The following is a 20907-nucleotide window of genomic DNA, read 5'->3' on the forward strand; positions in this document are numbered from 1 at the left end:
TCTTTTTTATGTTGTGGAAAGAGTTTCTCTACAGTTGTTAATAAAAAACGTAAAAATAGTAAAGCGTTTTTGAATTTCATTAGATTGAAGAACCAGATACATGGTTATTTGCTAAAGAACATTTACCATGTTACCTATATCTTATCGGTGGGATCGTTTATGCTTTAATACCTCAACTGGAGTAAAGTCGAACTCCTTCTCACAAACTGTGCACAAGTACTTTGTTTTCGGTATCACAGTCCCTTTTGGTACGATAGCAGCAGTTTGAGGTGATTTCGCTTCTTCATCCTTAGAAGTCGTATTTAAAGCTTCTTCCTCAGCTGATGTTTTCTTCAAGCTATGGGTATCTTCATTTGTGTTTTGGTTTGATTGACATTCGCTGTCGTGTTTCAGTCTTTCAAGCACGTTACATATCAAGTGTGCACCGCATGTCGCGCAGTGGTAATGTTCGCGTAAGAATTCAGCCTGCCCTTGCGCCACCGCAACGCTGAGGTCATCTCTTAGACAAGCGTAAGTCAAATATTCCGTAACACGCACACCACCCTTTGTTGGATGTGGCACACCATCAGAATACCCAAACAAATCAAGTTTTACTTTTGCAGTCTCTTCCGTACTCTCCGTTTCACCCTCATCAATTTGGTCTTCCCCAGCACCCTTGTCTTCGTCTCTGCCAAACGATGCTACATATAGGTACCCAGATTCTGATGACAGTACTCTGCGTTGGGTATACTTAATATTCGAATCGATAAATTCAGCTAGTTTGCGAGAGACACTTCTCTGTAGCCGCATAACATGGTCATTTTCAAAATGATTTTCCTGTCTTTCAACCAAGGATAGACGGATTTCAAGGAGCCTCTCCCAGGCACTTCGCAGCTTAACCAAGTCTGACAACAATCTCTGTGCCATGCTGCCATCTTTGAATCCTATGTCAATCCACCCGTCACAGACAACACGAGTGAAGTCTGAATTCGTGTCCAGATTCCTTGAAAACAAAAGCAGCGTTTGTAACATTGGTGTGCGCATTGAATTAACTATGTACGGCTTATTTGTTTCCAATAACGACACAAATGCTAGAAGCTCTTTGTTGTTTTCAAGACGCCCTTCTGTTTTTCCTTTTATTTCGGCTTGATCTTGAATAAGGAGCTCCGGCTTAGCAGCATACACTGAGCTCGGGTGCAGACTCAGAAACTGCTTCTCTTTGCTGTGAAATGCCATATCTGAAACCCTTTTCCATGGGTTACTCTCATCAGCAACTGCAACCTTGAACGAAAAAAGATTGATTTAGGCATCAGACAAGAGTGGTGCCAATAATTTAACATTATCATTCATCAGCAGTGAACTTTTCAAGATTGTACTAAGAACTGAAGATGTTTCCGCTAGTGAGTGCTATCTTCAAGTTTTGATGAACCAAAGCTTATCAAACTAAAGAATGGTAAGAATATGACAAACAATCAAAGAACCTCGATTTTCACTCGTTTTCAGTTACGTGTGATGATGTTCGTTATTCAAAAAACGATTATAATTAATAGACAGCAAAGCAAACAGCTCGTTCCAAAAATTCCTGACAGTCGTGGAACACTGCTAAAGTTTTTTCTGTCAAAAATTTGAGTAAACGCTTTTTTAAGCTTCATTCTTGAGCAATTTGTCATATTACGATTGTAAGCTCCTTTTTTTAAGTGCTGTAACTGGTATTTGCCAAGAATCATTTCAAAGTAGTTCTTTGAGATTTCTGCAGGAGAAGCTTCTTCCCTTATCGAGATACATAGAAGAAATATCTACTTTTAACATAAACACAATACCTGAGGATAAAGACCACTGCAAATTATTATCTTGAGAATGTTCACTTCCAAATAAGAGAAATCACGATTGGTTATAGAACGTTGCAGTTTGCTAAGATTGTGTGTAAGCTCAAATTGCACTGCTTGAATATCTATTTTATCATCATCCTCATCACTGTTCTCCTCTTTTTTCTCATATAATTTGAGCACTTTCCGCTTTCGCGTTTGTTGGTGATATTCTCGTTTTAAATCAACAAGCCTTCGTTTTTCGCCTGCGAACTTTTGAAGCTCTTCGTCGCTTTTCTTGTCCGATGATTTTCTTTCAACTAGTTTATAGTCCGATAGCAATCTTTCGAACTGTCGCTTCAGTTTCGAGATTTCGTAAAGTCGCTCTTCTTCGATGCCTCGTCTCTTACACCACTTTCGAGTGCTGGATTGCCTGTCTGCTTTCAGGCGAATCCACTGGTCGTAAACGTTAAGCAGGGTGAATGGATCTCCGTGTTCAGACTGCAACTCAGAGCGTCTATGGTCCACGTCTACTTGATACTCATCTGAAGAAGATAGATAATATTGTTTAATGACTAGCATCATAAAATCGTGTTTAATGACTCGCATCATTTGATGTAAAATCGTATTTTATAGCAGCAATGCAGAACAGACCTGCGCTATATTATGCATCCATTGCCTGATGACTGCAAAATGCAAGAAATTAAAATCTTGGATAGACAGATTTGGCAATCCCTCTCACATTTCAATGGAATTATCTCTACCCACACACCATTTCTCAATAGAGGGAAAGGGAAGATGTTAGGTTTCAAATGCATGCTAACCAGCATATGGTATTGTGCTGGTCTAGTAGTGTAGCATTAAAAAACGTAGCACAGTTTCGTTTTCTAGTACTGGTTTGACAGCTGTGTACCGCCGTGACAACAGCCATCCTTCGATAAATTTTCCTACTTGACTTCCCCTATTGTAATGACGTAAGAGGTCATCTTTATTTAGCGTGGCTTCTTTGATGTTAGTTTATCATCCCGCTCAGCTTATAAGCCACCATACTTGTTAGAAGATTGTTGAATGTTGCAAAGCCACTTGCTTGATATACTTTACTTAGATTACTGTGTAAAGAAATAGTATTGCTACAATATTAAAGGTTCATAGTTTTTCCAACGTGAATGGTTGTAGCAAAGTATTTTCTACTCGTCATCTAGACATATTTCATCATTGGCTAAGTATTATATTTTTCTCCTTTCTTCAAAAATCTCTTTAAACCTTTATTAAACACAGCCAAAACTTAGTGTTATGAGTTCAATCAGTGATACAAGAATGATACTGTTCTGAGGTTGTAATTTACTATTCCTGAAAGATAAATTAAAGAATGAACACCAATCTTGTGTAAACAAGGTACCTCCAATTCTTCTGGTAAACGGCGACTGAACAGACAAAGCTGCTGCAATAATCAGCACAGGTTCAACCATGTCAAACAATGTCCCCATTATAAGCATTTTCCCAACAACGACGTCAACTGGGAGCTGAGCAAGCATCTTCCCAATTGGGGTGAGACACCCCTCTTCACTTAGCGCATTTTGCTGCTTTAAAAAAAACGTTGCACCCTCTAGACTTGACTTTGGTGGAGACTCAATGAATGGGAATTTCATTGGGTCCCTCAGACCGAGATTGGCCATTTGTAAAACGAGGTTATCCAATGGTACCCGTTGAATTTCTGGTGTGGAATACTCAGCAAATGCTGAATAATCCTCTCGAGAGTATAGACGAAAACAGACACCAGGTCCTGTGCGGCCTAGAAAAGACAAGGTTTGATTACTAAATGATCAGTAATGATCAGTTAATCAGAAAATATTAGGCAGTCGAATCGTCGTGATTTTGCTACATTTTAGACTCTGCGATCTTTACTGGCACTCACCAGCTCGCCCTTTTCGCTGCTCTGCACTCGCTTGACTGATCCAGAATTCTTGAAGTCTTTGCATTTTCAGCTGGTTGTCAAAGCTCATCTCTTTTACCTGTCAAAGCAAGAAATTGGCTTGCACTTAGAGATTTATAAAAGGATTTTTAGGCCCAGAACAAGGCTAAATTGCAAAACTTGCAAAATATGTCCAGAGACTGTCATCGTCTATTTTGATTTTGCCTTCAATATTTGAGGCAATATCCGGCATCGACTTGGATTCTCTTTACAAAAAAGTATTTCAATTTCAAAATTGTCAACTGGAATTATGTTGAAGCGAACCAGTGGTACATTGTTGATTTCAACTTAGATTATGAACCGGTTATGACGTCATTGAGGAAAGATAGCGTTTTTTTGAATATGTCAAAATTCATTGGTTGTGTCATAACCAGGAGGATTTTTGAAAGATACTAAAAACAGATGATATTACGAAATTAACAAGCAAATGCAGAGAGAGAACCTTATGAAAAGGTGAATTTTAGAAATTGTTAACATTATGTTGGATGCAAAAAATTGGAAGAAAGCTGTAAAAAACAATATTTTAGGATTTAAAAAAGCAACCTTGCCAGAGTCTGCAATGAATCTTATTCCATCGATTGTTATTGACGTTTCTGCGATGTTTGTTGAAACGATACATTTGCGAACGCCCTCGGGTGCAATATCAAAAACCTTAGTAGAAAAAGACAACAATCAAATCACTTAAAGTTTTAAACGGAGACTTCAGAAAGCAATGTCATTTCCATGAAGTCAATTCTTATTCGGTACATTTACTAGATAGGTTAGCAAAAAGATGAAAATTGTTGATTTGAAGTCGGCTTTGAACCCTTTCCTTGAAAGATTTTCGTTAAGGTGCATTGTTGCAGCAACATCGTAATTAAGGGTTTTGTGTCTAAAATGTAGAATTTATGTAAATATGTATTTACTTTGATGTTCAATAAAAGTGTTCGGTATGAAAAATCACCCTGTTTCATATAAAAATTGTTCGATGTTTTTTTTAAGTCATTAAATGGTTGTAACGTACCTTATCCTGATCCTCAATCGACAAGGAACTATGGAGTGGAAGGATAATCCACCTTTTTGTCTTCTGCGCATACTCCGATGCAGCATCGACGACAGCCTCGATCTCCGCCATACCACTCATGAATATAAGCAAGTCACCTCGCTCTGATGATGGGTACTGTATACAGAAAATATGATAAGGTGCTCAACAACGAGCAATGTTCTCCTCTTTACAGAGCACAAGGTGATAACATACAGAAGAAAAAACACCTTCTCGTGTTCCTCTTTAATTCGTGTTTATCGTTTTCTTGGGATGCTTTCATTTGAGAGCCCTCTACTCTGAAAGCTGTGCGTAGTATTCCTTCTGCTTATCTGTCTTATGATAAGTATCTTATAGTATGTAACTGTTTCTCTTTCAACGTGATAATACGAAGAAGGGAAGGTTCCCACAATGGCTCAGGTATATGAAGATGAAAAGTCGGTCATAGAGGTAGTTAGGCCTGTTGGGTGCCTTCTACTGTTCATGCTTGCAGAAGAGTAGTTATAGTTCCAGACGCCTAGAGATCTGTTGCTATGAGGTGCTGAATGTCCACGATAAGCAACTTTCAACAACAGAAAAGATACATTGAAGAATAGATGGAGGGTTATTTTCAAAGATCCAGGCTTTCTTTGAAGATAAAATAATGCTCAATAACATTTGTCTCACCTTATTGTCAATAAGCTGCATGATTCGTAGGTATGGCGAAGGATCCAGTCTCTCTGATCGGTCATTCTTTTCTCTTGCCTTTAAAAAAGTTGTATCAAAATAATGGGGTATCCATAGCAAATCCTGTTTCTCTTTAAAAACAGGATTTATGTTATTTGACAGTTCTACTGACAATACATAAAGACAGCGAATTCATGTAATTCTCAGTTATTTGACAAAGGTGTAATGTGGGACTATTATTAAATTTGTAATTAAACCAATTTAATTTTTTGCGAACTGGCGACGAGGCATTCTAGATAGTCAATGAAAACATGCTGGTCATACGATCAAGGCCCGTAATTTATGTCAGTTAAAAAAAAAGAATTACAGTACCATGCCCAAATCCTGCTTTACTTAGTGTATCCAGTGCTTGAGGACGTTGTTTGGAGGAAGAATAAACAATTTTTTGGGCCCTGTTTTTGCTCAGCTTTTAAAAAATTTATCATAATTCATAATGGTAATCATAAGGTGACGTATACATGCCGACCTATTTGTTTACAGTGTTTATGACTGAGTGTGAAGCAGGAGCAGTCTCAGACTTAAAAGAACCTGAAAATAGATATAAGTAGCTACCTCTAGAAAATGTGGTAAATATTGCATATCAATCGAAAACAGCCTGCCAGGCACCTGCAAGTTCAAAATAATATTTTTACATCTATAACCTTAGGTTTTTTCTACCTACATTTAACTTAACGCAAACCAAACTTCGTCGACTTGTCCACTTATAAACAGCATTATACATAAAACATACAACTCGGAAAAATACAAGTAAGCACGTCAATATATCTTCTGAGTAAGGAACATCTAGGATCAAAGACAGAGTTTCCAGACGTCAGTAAAGCGACACCTCCCTCTAACTATTCTCACCAGTAGCTGATTAAAAGAGGGCTATCAGTGAATGCACAAATATCCACAAATATAATAAACATCATCAATCATCATCAATACCAACAATCCAAATCTTTAGAAGCATAGACAAAATTATAGCCAAGGTGATATATATTTTAATTTATTTCTTAGAAGTAACAGAACTTCAAGCTGTAAGCCAATAGTTGGTTCACATACACCCCAATGCACCAATTCTATCTTTGGGTTATTTTCATTTTGCCTACAATACCCCCACCCCAATTTGTTAACTTTACAAATGAAGCAAAAATACTTACGTGAACTACAGGAGCACCTTCAAAGTAGGAAGCAAATAAGCTAAAAATAGAAGAGTTGGCATTTATATATATATTGATATATATACATACAACAAAATTTATTGTTTCACCTGTCTGTCATAAAAAGCGTGATGCTGTTTAGGTAGCTCTGTACCAAGCTGTACACTTTTTTGTCTATAGATTGGGATGGCTCTAAGTTTGAACTCTAGGTTCCATGTGTAATTCCATGAACAGGCTACTGTTAAACTACTATCTTTGAAGTTGTTACTACATATTTGTAGCTTGACTAACACAATTTAACCTTTTCATGCACTAGAATCTTTTGAACATGTTTCGCTTTAAGAAACAATTTTGGCTAACAAAGCATTAATTTCAGACATGAAAGGGGTTGCTCATATTTGCAATTACCAATTCTATGTCATTAAAGACTCATTGCTAACAATGAGCCATTGCGCTACGTAAGCATCCCACAATGCATTTTAGACTGTCTAAAATCAATTTTGGTTAATCCGTAGAAAACTACTGCCATTGTTTGGACCGTCGCCACGCTCGCAAAGGCCCATTGTTAGCGATGGGTCTTTAATATATCACGTTGGAACATAACCAGTGTTCCTCTTAAAACAGGTCATGTTGGCTGGCTTTTTTCAAAGCCATTTTCAAACTTAAAAACCGAGAAAACAAGATATACCTTATGTTGATTGTTGCTGACATAAGCACCAATTTCAAGTCCTTTCTCTGTTCAAGTAAACATCGTAAAACGCCAAGCAAAAAGTCTCCATTAATGTGTCGTTCATGAACCTCATCAACAACAATTACGCTATACTGCTTCAACTGTGGATCTGTCTGCAACTGACGTAGCAAAAGTCCTTTGAAACAAACAGAGACTTTAGCGACCTTAATTTCTCTCTTTACTTGCAAGCATACACGATCATGTTAGTGTATAGCTCTTGCAGGATTCAACTGCCCAAAAAACTTCTTTGAAAAAGACTTCTGTGTCCACTTTAAGATAGAGGTTTGTTCATATTACTGTAAATTCCCAACAAACTTCATAACATATATCAAGAGCTTAATCAATCCTAATATTCAAGCTTGAAATGATGATAACAATTTAAAATTTGGTAAAGATTTGCTTTTAAAGAATGTTAGAATAACCATTTCACAGAAACGGATTAAGAGATTAGATTTACCTTTGAATACAAAGAACATAAAGGTGAACTAAAACAGATAAAAGAACAACCAAGTTACCTTCAGTAAGAAACAAGATTCTTGTTAATTGGGTTTTGCTAGCATCAAATCGAACCTGAAAATTATAAGATTGTAATAGATATATCATTCTGGAAAGAAAAAAGATATAGATCGTTTTGGTTTCTGGAATTAACTTTCCTGCATCTGCAACTACCTAAAATTTTCTTAGAACTACTTCAAAACATACATGAAGTTTTCGAACATTTAGAACAGAGGGTTCCTTTCTGTTGATCCTTGATGGCACTGCTGAAGAGAAGTGCTTTGCACTAGACAAATGTTTTATTATGGTATTTTCAAAGCCTTTTCAGAGGGAAATTAGCTTTATAAAGAGGAGGACAATAGCTTAGTGTTTTAAACAATAGAAGGTCATTCGGCCTGAAGGGGCAAATGCCCTCCAGTGAAGGCCCTAGATATCATGCTGGCAGTCAGTGTTCTACAAAATGATTGACAGCAGTATGAAATAGATGTATATGTAGATAAAGAGTCAAGAAACCCAATTGACATGGAAATGTTGTTTATTAATGAATTTACCCTAAGCTTTATAACTTAAGATGATTCAAGTAATTATTTATATTACCTGGTATGCAACTTGTGATCCATATTCATTCAGCGTTTCATATCCAACCCTTTTCGCAAGAGAAATGCATGCTATCCTTCTTGGCTGTGTGCAAGCAATTTTCTGAAAACCAGCTGACATCAAATACTGGGGTACCTAAAGATTTTAAAACATTTATATAATGCAACATCAAATGGATCATTTTTCCAAGCAACATCAAATGGGTCATTACTCCTATAAGGCCTTTCTAACTGCCTGAATTTTTTAAAATCAATCAAATTTGAAAGTTTATTTTCACTTATCCTTTATTGTTGAAAGAAAGCCATTAGAAGATACTATTATACAAAAATATGAAATACTGAGTGCTATAGCCTCAAGGATTGAAATTCCATATTTTACCCTTTATTTACATTGCAAGCACCATCTGATGGTTGCAATGTAAATAAATCCCATCCTATGACCAGCTTAATTTAAAATTGCATCTTAGCAGTTAACCTTGAGGAAACGAGTTATTCTCAAAACAAGGAAAATATCCACCGCTAGGAAGAGATTTTTAGCTGGTGCTTGTACTTTCACATTGTAACAGTTTCCCTGAGACTGTTTTTGAGGCTGTATCAACAGTAACATAGTCAAGTATTATTCCAACAGTTTACCTGTGTAGATTTTCCACATCCTGTATCCCCTGCTATTATCACAGCTTGAAAATATTGCACAGCATGTATTATTTGGTCTCTGTATTGTCTAATTGGCAGGTTTTCCTGGTCTCTTCTTAGTTTAGCTATCTTGCTGAACTATAAATAGCAACAAAAAAGTATATTCTTGGGATTGCAAGGACATCATTATGTCTTTAACAGATCCAGTGAAACTCATATAACATAAACCCATCTTTGGTTTTGAAAATAATTTCATATGGGTACATTGCAAGTTTTAAGCAAACTTACACATGTACACTTTATTTCTCTGCTGGAGGTGCCAGCTTGTCTGGTGTCAGCTTGCCAAAGAACTAGTGAACGCGAAATTTCATCCTATATCAGATATCATAAGTTTTGTGTATAGAAGTTATTCTGTTTCCACAAACCAGTATGCCTTGAACTTATTGAGTTGAGACATCTTTAACTTTTTTGACAATCCGTATGGAAAATTTCTTAGCAATGGCCAACAGAAATGGCCATTCTATATGATTCCTTGCCACGGGAACATCAGTCTAGAACCCAGGGTAAGGGAATTTAAGGAATAAGAGCAAGTCTCTAAATCTTGGACAGGTGCAAGAACAAAATGACTCTATATTTGGGAATCATTGATATCAAAAGTGAATTGTTGACAATGATGACATAATCCCGGCAAACGGTTTGCAAAGTATTTATAGGCCGAAGATATGAGTATTGCTGTTCCTTTTCTTTTCTTCTCTGAGCAAGTAAAAGCACAAGGAAAACCTTTCTTGTCAGGAACTTATAACATATCACTTTAAGCTTTTATGTGCTTATGCTTTTGAGATATGTGCTAGGAGAGCATATGTGCTTATGCTTTTGGCGTATGTAAAATGAAAAAGCGTATGCTGAAAAGCTTACATTTGTATGGAATTCAACATAACGCTAATAAGTTCAGATCTATGAACCAGGGTTTGTAATGGATTGTCAGGATATGACCTGTATTAGGGAAGAAAGTCCATAGAGCTGTAAAGTCTTATGCAAGCTAATTTTCAGTAGAAGTAGCAGCATAGTGTATTTTAATATCTCCAATCTGGTAAAATCATATGAAAATAAATGTCCTTGAAATATATAGTTTCTTACATTGCTTTTTTGCTGAAAGTCTTTGAAAAATAAGATAATGTTTCCAAATTCTTTAATTTCTTCTTTTGACAAGGAGTCTTTTTCTTCATCTTGGAGAGAAAATTGTCTAAAACATGTAAGCTTGTTTATTCAACGTTGAACTGTAAACAGAAAAAATAATGAATTTCTCCACAATGTTGCCTGACACATTAGTCCCAACATTGACAACTCTTCCTAGGTGTCATTTGTATGGTTTCAAATTTATGTAATATGATCCAAAAATAAAATCATTTTATTTATATGCTTAACTGTTATGTTTTTTGCTTTTTCTATTTTTTAATTTCACTGCTTAATCATTTCTACTAGATAAATCTTTATTTTGTCAGCAAATTGAATATGATAATATTTTGTGATAAGCATGCAAGTATGTAAGCATGAAAGCTAAATTGAACACGTTTAACTCTACCTATGTGACGTATCTTCTTGAATTCCTTGTATCTTTTAACAAACTCCTTGTAGTCCAGTGCTATGTTTAATCTTTTCAACCTGTCAAACTCACTGGAGCTTCCTTTCTTTTTCCCTGTCAAGAGTTTATATTTTTTAGCATATATACATAGAAATTGATTTCTTAGAAAGGGTCTAAGTATGTAATAATACAACAAACCAATCTTGTCTCTTGCTTTATTAGGTAAAGTTAAGTTTGAAAGTTTGAAAGAAAGTATTATGAATCTGTTATGAATGCATTTGTATATCATCATTTGTTCTCTTCCTTTTGTAAGTGATTTGATAAGCTATAAAAATGGGTTATATTAAGATAACATTGCACTATCTTTTCTCATAAAATACTTATACAGTTGACTCCACTTACTGTAATTCTGCCCTAAGACATGCTGCTGTTACAGTCACATAAAATTTTGTCCTATATATGCAGAACTATTTGATTTAGCTCCTTTTAAAGTCACACTCTGTTTAGAGTCATAAGTTTTCAAACATCATCTGGTGTAACTATAATCCCTGTCTACAGCACCAAAAATAGGGGCAAACCAAAGGACAATTTATTATTTAAAAATTTAACTAGAGAGCTAGATGGTCAAATAGGCAAAAGACCATTTGGACCAAATAGATCCAACAACATCAAATGGCTAGAATAACAACTACAGCAGGAACTCTTATGAAACAAGGTTTTAATTGTGTCTTCACATAGTTTAAACATACCTATATCCAAAGACCTTTTTGCTCTAGCATTTTCGTACTTTTCAACAAATGACCAAAACTCTTTAAATTCTTCTGAAGCTCTGAAATAAATTTGAGTTAATTACACAACAACAAAATGTTGAAGACAAGCACATTTTCTGCAGTTTTCAAACTAAAGACTTGCAAATCAATGCTGCAAAAAATCTGAAAAAGAGCCGTGAACAATTTGATTTGGGTAAGAATTCAAAGGATACTCAAATTATTGTTAAACCCTTAAAATTAAAGTAACATCACTCAAAATAAATTACAGTAAAAATTCAAAGATAAAATGAGGCTTGCTAGAAACCTTTTTATTATTTTGTCGTCGCCAAAAAATACTTCATTGAGGACATTGTACTGCAACTTCCATCTCTTGTCCGCCATTGCAAAAATATTCTGGCCTCGCATTGAAACTGAGGATACCATCAAAAGACCGGGAAAGAAGTCAAGGGAAGTGCCTCCTGGAATTTAAATTCTAACAGACTTGGTTGGGCAGGAAAATGACCAATGTTTCAGCTGCCACTGTCAAGCACGAAAGGGTTGTCGTCTCAGGATATGTATTTGCAAAGATCATTCACGAAGCCTCAAAATCTGAAAATGATACGGTTTGTTTTAAAAAATCACTGTTAATGTGTAATGTAGCGTTATTTTTGTAATGTGACTCGTATTTTTTATGTTTGATGAAGAGTTCAAACTGTCATTTACGTTATTATTTTATATGTCCTGTCAAATAAGCTGTTAAATAGTCGAAAAATTATTTAATATCATGCTTTGAAAGGCTAAGTCATAAGTTTAGATAAAGCTCTGTGGATAATATAGAAATTCCGACGGATCAGTAGCCTAAACGAGTCGCTCTGAAATCTCAAACAGGACCGTAGCTTATATTGTGCCCTTAACTCCATAGATACTATGAAAAGCCTTAATTTTCAATAAACAATCCATCTGTCCATTTTTTCTCAAAATTTTTTTATCCCTATGGTACTGCCAAACGAATATGTTTTTTGTATAATGAAAATAAAGGAAAGAATGCTCCAACAACAAACCCAGGAAATTCATTGCACCTGCCACATCACTATAAAAGAAATGTCTACAAAATGTTGATGCAACTATTGTCAAAAATTTTTTGATAAATATAAATAAGCAATGAAACATTTGTGTATAAGAAGATTTCTCTTAACATTTTTTCAGGAAGGACTTTTATATGGCAACATCACACAAACAACTAGTGACAGGATCACAGACAATGATGCAGATGGAAATCACCATGAAGTAGAATTTGGTAAGCAACTTGCTGCACACAATTTAACAGATGTTCATGCTCATTTGGCTTCAAGAGCCTAAAATTGAGTAAAAAATGTTTTTCTTTGTTATATTTCATTTTTAGTCTTTGAAAATATCTTGATATCTTTAAATGTTTCATCTTTTCTTCTTTCCAGCCTTGTTTGATATCATCCCTTCAAGCAAGACATTCAGGTATGCGATTTATGTACATTTGGATCCATTACACTTGAATAATCTTCACAGCAAATGGAAACAGATCTTGTAATCATATTACAGATAAGAAACAATTGAGATTTTCTTCCATATATTCTTCTAGTAAGATGTTTTTGCAGCTAACATTTCTTTTAATTATGATGCAAAAACTTAATATGATGCAAAAACTCTTAGAATTGAATAATGAAGAAAAAATAGGCTCTGGTTATGTCACACCAAATTTTGCTTGAAAAGCTGTAGGTCTAAATGTAATTGACGGCAAATGGTTGTGTGACTTTAAGTTGAATAAAGAAAAGCAGGAAGCATACAAAATAGATCATAGTAACAGAAGTAAAAAGTAGTCAATCAGGCCAACAGGTCATGCCACAAGCATTGCTTAACCTTCAGACAAACACCTGCTAATGTTAACTATATAACATCTTTTTGTTGGAATTGTTTTGTTTTGTGTATGATTATGTAAATAATATCTATCCTCCTTATTTTCATTATTTCTTTGCAATGATTGAGTTCAGCCAATGACCAGAGATGACTTTTTCATAGCTAACTAATGCGCTCTTCAATATGGTCCTGGGTTGCTTTGAAGAAGGGTACTAAAATAACAGCTCATATCATCTGCTGCTAACATACCCTTCCTGTTTGAAAAGTATACTTTGAATGTATCCTCCATATCTAATTATTCTTCATTCTCTAATAGGGGATGCTCTCTCTTCAATTATTCTAGCTACTGAGAGAGCCCCGCCTAGAAGAAATTATGGAGTTTCATATTTGTGTTTTGTAAATAAAGTGCTGATTCTTTCTCTATTTTTGATTTGTAATGCTTAATTAATTGTTCTCCTAATTCTGCAATTATTCTCCTAATGGAGTGTAGATATAATTTTTATATCAAGCTGAAACTTAAAATTCAGCTGGCTCTCAATACTCAATCATTTTGCCAGTGAACCATTTGCTTCTTAAATATAGTTTCTTAAACAAATAATTTTTTTAGTTTTTATGATCAAGTTGGAAAAATCTCATTGGATCGCAAAAATATGCCAAACTCAAAGGTATTGTTGATCAATAATAAAACCTCATATCATCTATTCAAATTGTATTGTGCTTCTTGTAAGTGATCTTGCAATCAAATTCAAATGAAATAACAAAAATTACTTATTTAGCATTTGACTCACCTCTGGTAAAAAAGGTATATTATGTAAATTGACAGAAGCATCTGTATTCATATCATTATATGCACACTTTGGTGTGAAATACATGTCATACATACATGAGCTTTTCACACTGACAAGATGCAGCCTCGATAGAAATGTTTTAGATTTTTTTAGATCCTTTAGATGCATTCAGTTGGCTTTGATCTTGCATTCTGGTAGGCACAGACCTATCAAAAAGCGTTTTATGGGCCTAGACAAGATTCTTAAGACCTGTGCACCTTATCTGCTTTTCAGATTGGCAATAATTGTTGATCTTTCAAAGAGGTTTGGTAACAATATTGAAATTATTTATTTATGCAATCTGTTAAAGACCTTTAAAATATTTTTACATCTTAAAATGAAAGCTTGGGCAGAATTTTTTATATGTTGAAGTTATGTCTGGATTTCTGAAACCTGAGATGAATGGTTTAGAGACATTCAAGATTACTTTAGTTATCCCTAAGCAAGACTGTTTGTCCAAAATGACTTTTTTGGCAGGTATGTTGTCTATAAATTCAACAAATTCCAAGGGATCTCCCTTTTTTTGGCCAAATATCCCTGTTTTTCTCAAAAAAAGTCTGAAATCTCCAAGGTTTTGAAAATTTTAGGTTGACAGGTCTGAAGTACACAATATCTTCTATTTTCTAGGCACTGTTAGGCTGGTACAAAGTACGAAGAAATAGTAGCAGTAGGATATCAATGAGAGAAAAAGCAGTTATCAAAGGCCTCATCGAGGAGCTAGATATGATTGATGGTATTGTTGCATTTACATCTCTGCCATGGTTCAATTATATTGCACTTATATTGGGGCATATTTAAAAAATGAGGGACAAATTTTGAAAAAACTTTAACCTATAAACCAAGAGTATAGATGGTAGTTACATGATATCTATGATTCTATTGATATTTTTTGGTGATAATAATATTATAAAGATATAAATATATCCTAAACATTTTATGTTTTAATTTATGTTCAAAGATCCCTGCTACTGCTTCTATTTTTTGCAGGTTTGATTTTTATTCTGTTTACCCCTCAATCTCAAGCCAATCGATCAACAACTAGCTTTACATACAAATGTTTTTATTGTCAGAAAGATACGTAAGTAGATATTTTGAAAATATTGTCAGATGAATGTTTAGCTAAATATTTTCATTAATGTGACACCCCACCATTTATTTTCAAATTTAATTGCCTGCCTAAACTGTTTCATAAGTAGTTTAATTTAGGTATTCAGGGGTAGTTTTTTTAACAATTAAAAATCTGTAAGAAAAGTACTTATTGGCAACAACCTGCGTATTCAATGACAATTTAAACAAACCGTTTCTTGGAGAAGCACTGCAAAACCAACAATTTATTGGGGTGATTTCTAAAAAAATTAACAAGAAGGATTCCTGGGGCGGTTTAATAAGAAAGAGTGTGGTTTCGTATGACTACGCAAATCTTTTCATAGGTTCAAATTAAATATCCGATGCTTGTGCAAGTCAGTGCTTTTGCAACAGTTTCATCAAAACACTATTTATCAATACAGCAAGAACATTGCTTCAAATAAATGGACACTATTGAAAAAGGTTCCTTGGATAAGAGAATTAATTTGTGTGCACCCTACGTCGAGATCTTTGCGAATAAAGCATATCGAGACCTTTTAAGGACAATGGGGATTTTTCGAAAGCAAGGTCAATGCAGAATTGTGTAAGGGGCAGAGCTCCTCCCCCCTTAATAATTTGCCACCAACAGTAATTAAGTTATTGTGAAACCTTTGAAATTTCTTGAAAATGGAACGTGATCTTTTTAATTCTGCCACATCTCGAGAAACAGCAACTTGAAATAAAGTCTCACAAGGCTCGAATATTTGACAGCAAGATCTATTTATAAAGGCATATTGTGTAATTTAAATGATACTTTTGCTTGATTTCTATTCTATCCTTTCTCGCTCCTGTGGCTAACACTGTTGCCTTTTACTACAGTAGGAAGACACCCATTGGCTCGAGCCCACTGCTAGGAACCGGCAACGTTAAAAAAAAGTGAACGGAAATCAGGTCAGGGGCCAAGAAGGCCTAGGTACCTAGTAAAGTGGCATTAGAGGGCCATGTCATCAGTTTTCTCTTTTTGCTTGTTTTTATTGTTTGTAAACAACCTGTTTTATTGTTTTAGGAAAGGATCATTAGGTTTGAAAGTAAACATTGTTAACCTCGGACACACTGGAACACACCCAGAGTATCGACATCGCTCTTGCCTGGTAGAACCACCTCAGTTAATTGGAAAGGAGGCAAACGATGACATGATGATAGCCTCAACATTGCCGCTTATTTGTGAATCATATGAGTAAGCTTCCTTTAAAATCTTCTTTCAAAATCTCGAAATCGTGAATTGATTGCAGAAGCCTTTTGCGAGTTTTTTGAAGTTTAAGAAACAAAGGACATATCGTTTCATTTGTAAATACAACCTTTGCACTCTTATTTGTCCAAGTTCTATTTTTAACATCACATGTTACTAAACAGCTTTCGAATTTTAATTGATAAAATTGTTAAGTTGAAGATCATACAGCTCTGCCTCTAGGGTATCAAGCACTTTATGACAGATCATTAAACAGTAATTTTCATTAGTTCAGTTTTTATATAAATTTCACATGTTACCAAAATGGTACATTTTTTAAAAAGTATTTCTATGTCTGAAGTACAAGAAAGCATGCCTGTTTTGTAATGCATGTCCCAATTTTGTTTCAAGAAATGCATTCGTTCAGGAGGATGGAACAGTCTATGAAGTCCATCATACTCGAAAAATGTATGAAAAGACAATGGAACTTTTGAAGGTAAGTTGCTGCTTTGTTGTAGATGGGATTAGTTTAATATTCTCTGAAATTTAATAGCCCGTCAAAGTAACCTTGGAATCTGTACTTTTATGATAATTTTTTTACTTCAACATTACTTTATTGTTTTGCCTTCCATATTTGTTTAAATTTTGATATGATTCATAAGCCACGATTTCCTTTTATGTTATAATGTATGCGTGTTTACACTCACTTTTATAAGAAACTGAATATAAAAAACGAGCACTGGACAGTCAGAAAAAATTAAGAAACTTCAGTACTCGAAGCAAAAAAATTAAGAAACTATTAAATCGTGATAAAACTGAGAACAACGAAATTTTGTAAAATCCAAGAACATGATTGCCCTGTTGGCCTAGAACTTAAGACACAAGGGATAAAAATATACTTCCCACATCTAAATACAGCATCGGAACGGAAGCGATTCTTTTGACGTGATAAGAAAGGTCACGAACATTTCATAACATCATTCATGACATCTTAAGAAACTCTTAAGAAACAATGAGTATTGAAATTTCCAGAACATTAAGAAACTGGAGTACTCAACATCGACCTTTGTTTCTTATAAAAAAAATGAGTGTAAATTTCTTACAAGATCGGCTTGAGCTATGAGGTTATTCTAAGTGTAATTTTGCTTTATATCAATATATTTTTAGCTACATAGGAGTTGTTGTTTTGTACTTTCGAAAATTGCAAGAAGAGTTATATGATAAGAAAAATTTAAATTTAAAATTGTCAAGATTACTAGAAAAGCTGGCAGGTACGTTTAACAACAAGAGGATGACTCTTTCTGCATGAGATAACTAAACCATTTTGTACCTTCAAGAAATTTCAAGAAGATTTGACTGACAAAGAAAATGAAATCGCGGATTATGAAAAAGAAATATGCAGATTACGCCAAGTGATTAGCAGCTCAAAAGTAGACGAGTCTTCAGGTGAGGAACTAAACCATACATGCTAAACCTATGGAGCAATTGGTTTTGTCAAGTGACTTGTTTTAGGCAAAAAGGAGGCCAGATGTACAGTGGAAGGGGCATTAAGGAGCATCACAATTAATGATGTTGTTGGCTTGCGTAGTAGCGACCTTTGTGTCATTAAATGAAATCTTGATAATGGTTATGGCCACTGGTGGCTTCGGGGTAGTAAACTTTGCATCCTTCCCTACAAAACTGAAATGTTGTGGCATTCCGACAACTTTTAGCAAGCAATGTAGATATCCATTTTAATGAATATTCTCAAAAGCCAAATAAATACATTAATGTAATGATTGAATGGATGCATGCAGGCCAGACATATGATACTGACTGTAATTGTAGTCAGCTTCATTGTGCTATTAACATTACAATGTATTTGGTCTCCGACTCTATATACTAATACTCTAATACTACCTTTCAGAGGTGAAAAATGAAGAATCCCTTCAAAATGGCCGCGATCAGCAAGATGATTCATCTGCGAGACATGCTTTATCGAGGCTAAAACTTGAAAATGATATAGAAATTTTATCAGACAATGATTAGTGAAGCAAGTTATAGTGCCATTTAATCATGCCGATTTTATTTTTCTTCTGAACGAAGACTATACATATACGATGTGTTTGGTGGTGATGTTGCCAAACACAAAGTTTTTGGCATTGGCCTAACCTCTTGAGTCTTCAATAGTTGTTATGACTGGTGTAGTTATTGTATTTTCCCATGGTTTTTTGCTTCCATTATCTCATGAAATAGCTGCCTATACTATCATGCAGGGACAATAAGGCTTCAGCTTTCTTTGAGGTAGAGGGTAGATTTGATATCTGTCATACTGAGAAAGCATATCTAGTTTGTGTGGTTTAATTGTGGTTTTAGATAGGTAATTTTCAGTGCAAACACCAGTGCACCTTAACCAACTCACAAAGGGCACGAGGAACAAAAAATCTCTATTACCTTATCATGCCAGGGACACAAACCCACCCTGCCCTCTTCCTTGATGTCCATGCAGGCGTGCAATAGGTATTAAAATGATTTCAATAAAACTTTATACAGGCTTTTCAGCCCAGCGATCGCAAAAAATGTATATCCTGTTTGCCTGGTTACAACGGGTGGATCGGTACAACATACTTTCAACTATTACCCAAAAGAGACCGGTTGGCTAAACCGAGCCAGCTCCGCTGCTCGGTTGAAAAAGTTTTCGTAAAACAACGAATAATCAGTTATTTGATATCGTTGGGCAAAAGAGCTGGCTCTGCTACCGAGACGACTAAAGTGCCCTGCTGAAAAATGGACGTATGATTCAAAGACTTACATATATAGCTGTACATAAACCATCTTTTTGGATGCTGCCTTTACTTTTGTTTAATTCAGTGTATAGCGGCGAGTTTATATGTAGTGTATACCCTTTATTACTTGTAAAGTTTGTTCAGACACAATACATTGCGGATGATCATATACGCATATGTATGCTGGATGTTAATAGAAATGTAGGTCATTGAAATTCAATTGTTGTACGTTCACTATGTTTTTAAGGTTTATGAATCTAATTGTCGATTTATTCAAGACATGTACATTTAAATTCATTATAACCATAGTTAGTGATTATAACATATTATCTTGACATGAAAAAATCATATGGAAAAAAGTAAGTCTTTAACTAAGTAAAATCTCAACGTATAAATTTGTTCCCTAATTTTTACGTTTCATACTTAAAGATTAAACACATGTTGTGATTACACCAACAAGAAGATTACATCTATGATTTGTCATGTACTTTGTCATCAATTCGGTTCCATCCACCTGTTTTTTTATGCAGTTAATCGGGTTTTTAATTGGCACCTTTTCTGCTGAGAACGACGATTCTGCATTTATATCGCTTTTAAGCATCTCCTTTAGGTATGTGCTCTTTTTTCGATGTAGATTGATATGCTTATCAATAGGAGTGGGAGAGGGCTGGGTCTCAAAAGTTTTAGGGGCTAAGCATGTTGAAGAAAAACTGCAAGAATACTTTTGTATTGTTTAAAGTGCTTTTAGCATTTATCTGTGGACGCTTAAGCCCCCCCCCCCCCCTTCAGCCCCTCAGCTCCCCGGCCCCCAAGCCCCTGAAAAGTGCCAAGTTTACCATTTGATACTTAGAATCTGTTTTTTTGTTCAAAAAGCATTCTGCAGCCGAAGTTGGTTTTTGAGGGTACAACTAACGGTTTCAAAGGCATTAGCAAAAAGCTGCAATTTTCCTGCGAAGCACTAGATTTAAAATATTTCAAACTAGAAGGGTGTCTGATTAGTAAGCGACACCCGAATGATTTAGCCAGTCCCCTCATATCATATGTTTCCAATAGCAAAAAATATTGGATCTGCTAATTCTTCGAAGTTTTAAACATCACATTGTGCTGGGATCTTTATTTTAAGATTTTCGTTGATATCTTACGAATGTTTGCAGCACAACCCTCTTTTTTAGTTTAATGCTCTCATAATTAGTAATTCTTGGAAGGAATAAGCACTACTTTTTTTTCTTTTCGTAAAGAATCGAATATGCTGTTTCGCATAACAAGATGCTCCTTAGCGATGCTTTTGGAATCTGACATACGGTATCAAAATAATATATTTATTCATATAATAATTTCATGTTTAATGTATCAAATGAAATTTTTGTATGTGGTACAAAAAGTTGCATGTAAAGGCATTTTTTATCCACATACTTGCTAAGAAAGGAATGCTCTTGATCAATTTTATGTTCTTTTGAAGGATAACTCAGCACTGGCGAATTTCCCAGGAACATTAACAAGGGATCTGAGCCTCATAAAGCCCAAATCTACGCCAGTCTGTATCTTTAAGCTGTATTTTGTCAGGCCAACCAAGAGGGAAGCAGACTACTCCAGACTCTGAGCTGAGAAATCCCCCAAAAAGATATAAAGAAGCTCCTAACAATAACAGCAAATATAACAGTCGCAGTTGTGATGACGTCATAATGGGTCGCACCTTTCTTTT

At 35.1% G+C, this 20907-nt stretch overlaps 2 protein-coding genes across 2 annotated transcripts; one reads left to right on the forward strand and one right to left on the reverse strand.

Moving 5' to 3' along the window:
* Positions 1–59: 59 nt before the first annotated feature.
* LOC135696414 (putative ATP-dependent RNA helicase DHX34) lies at positions 60–12057 on the reverse strand. Its single transcript, XM_065215794.2, has 17 exons — positions 11756–12057; positions 11431–11510; positions 10682–10795; positions 10237–10325; positions 9100–9237; positions 8468–8602; positions 7891–7945; positions 7334–7511; positions 6646–6685; positions 6056–6109; positions 5444–5521; positions 4760–4915; positions 4300–4407; positions 3700–3796; positions 3184–3576; positions 1800–2329; positions 60–1260 (listed from the first exon to the last, which is right to left on the reverse strand). The coding sequence occupies exons 1-17, from the start codon at positions 11872–11874 to the stop codon at positions 142–144; spliced, it is 3483 nt and encodes a 1160-aa protein (XP_065071866.2). The 5' UTR covers positions 11875–12057; the 3' UTR covers positions 60–141.
* On the forward strand, positions 11949–20805 carry LOC135696420 (BRISC complex subunit Abraxas 2). The gene is made up of 9 exons (XM_089112476.1): positions 11949–12053; positions 12637–12727; positions 12885–12921; positions 13928–13985; positions 14775–14880; positions 15135–15225; positions 16279–16449; positions 16852–16936; positions 20665–20805. Exons 1-9 carry the CDS (start codon positions 11949–11951, stop codon positions 20803–20805), a joined length of 885 nt encoding a protein of 294 aa, XP_088968602.1.
* Positions 20806–20907: the final 102 nt, after the last annotated feature.

The sequence above is a fragment of the Rhopilema esculentum genome, chromosome 14 (genome assembly GCF_057945365.1).
Source record: "Rhopilema esculentum isolate cy_ngs chromosome 14, ASM5794536v1, whole genome shotgun sequence".
Taxonomy (NCBI): Eukaryota; Metazoa; Cnidaria; class Scyphozoa; order Rhizostomeae; family Rhizostomatidae; genus Rhopilema; species Rhopilema esculentum.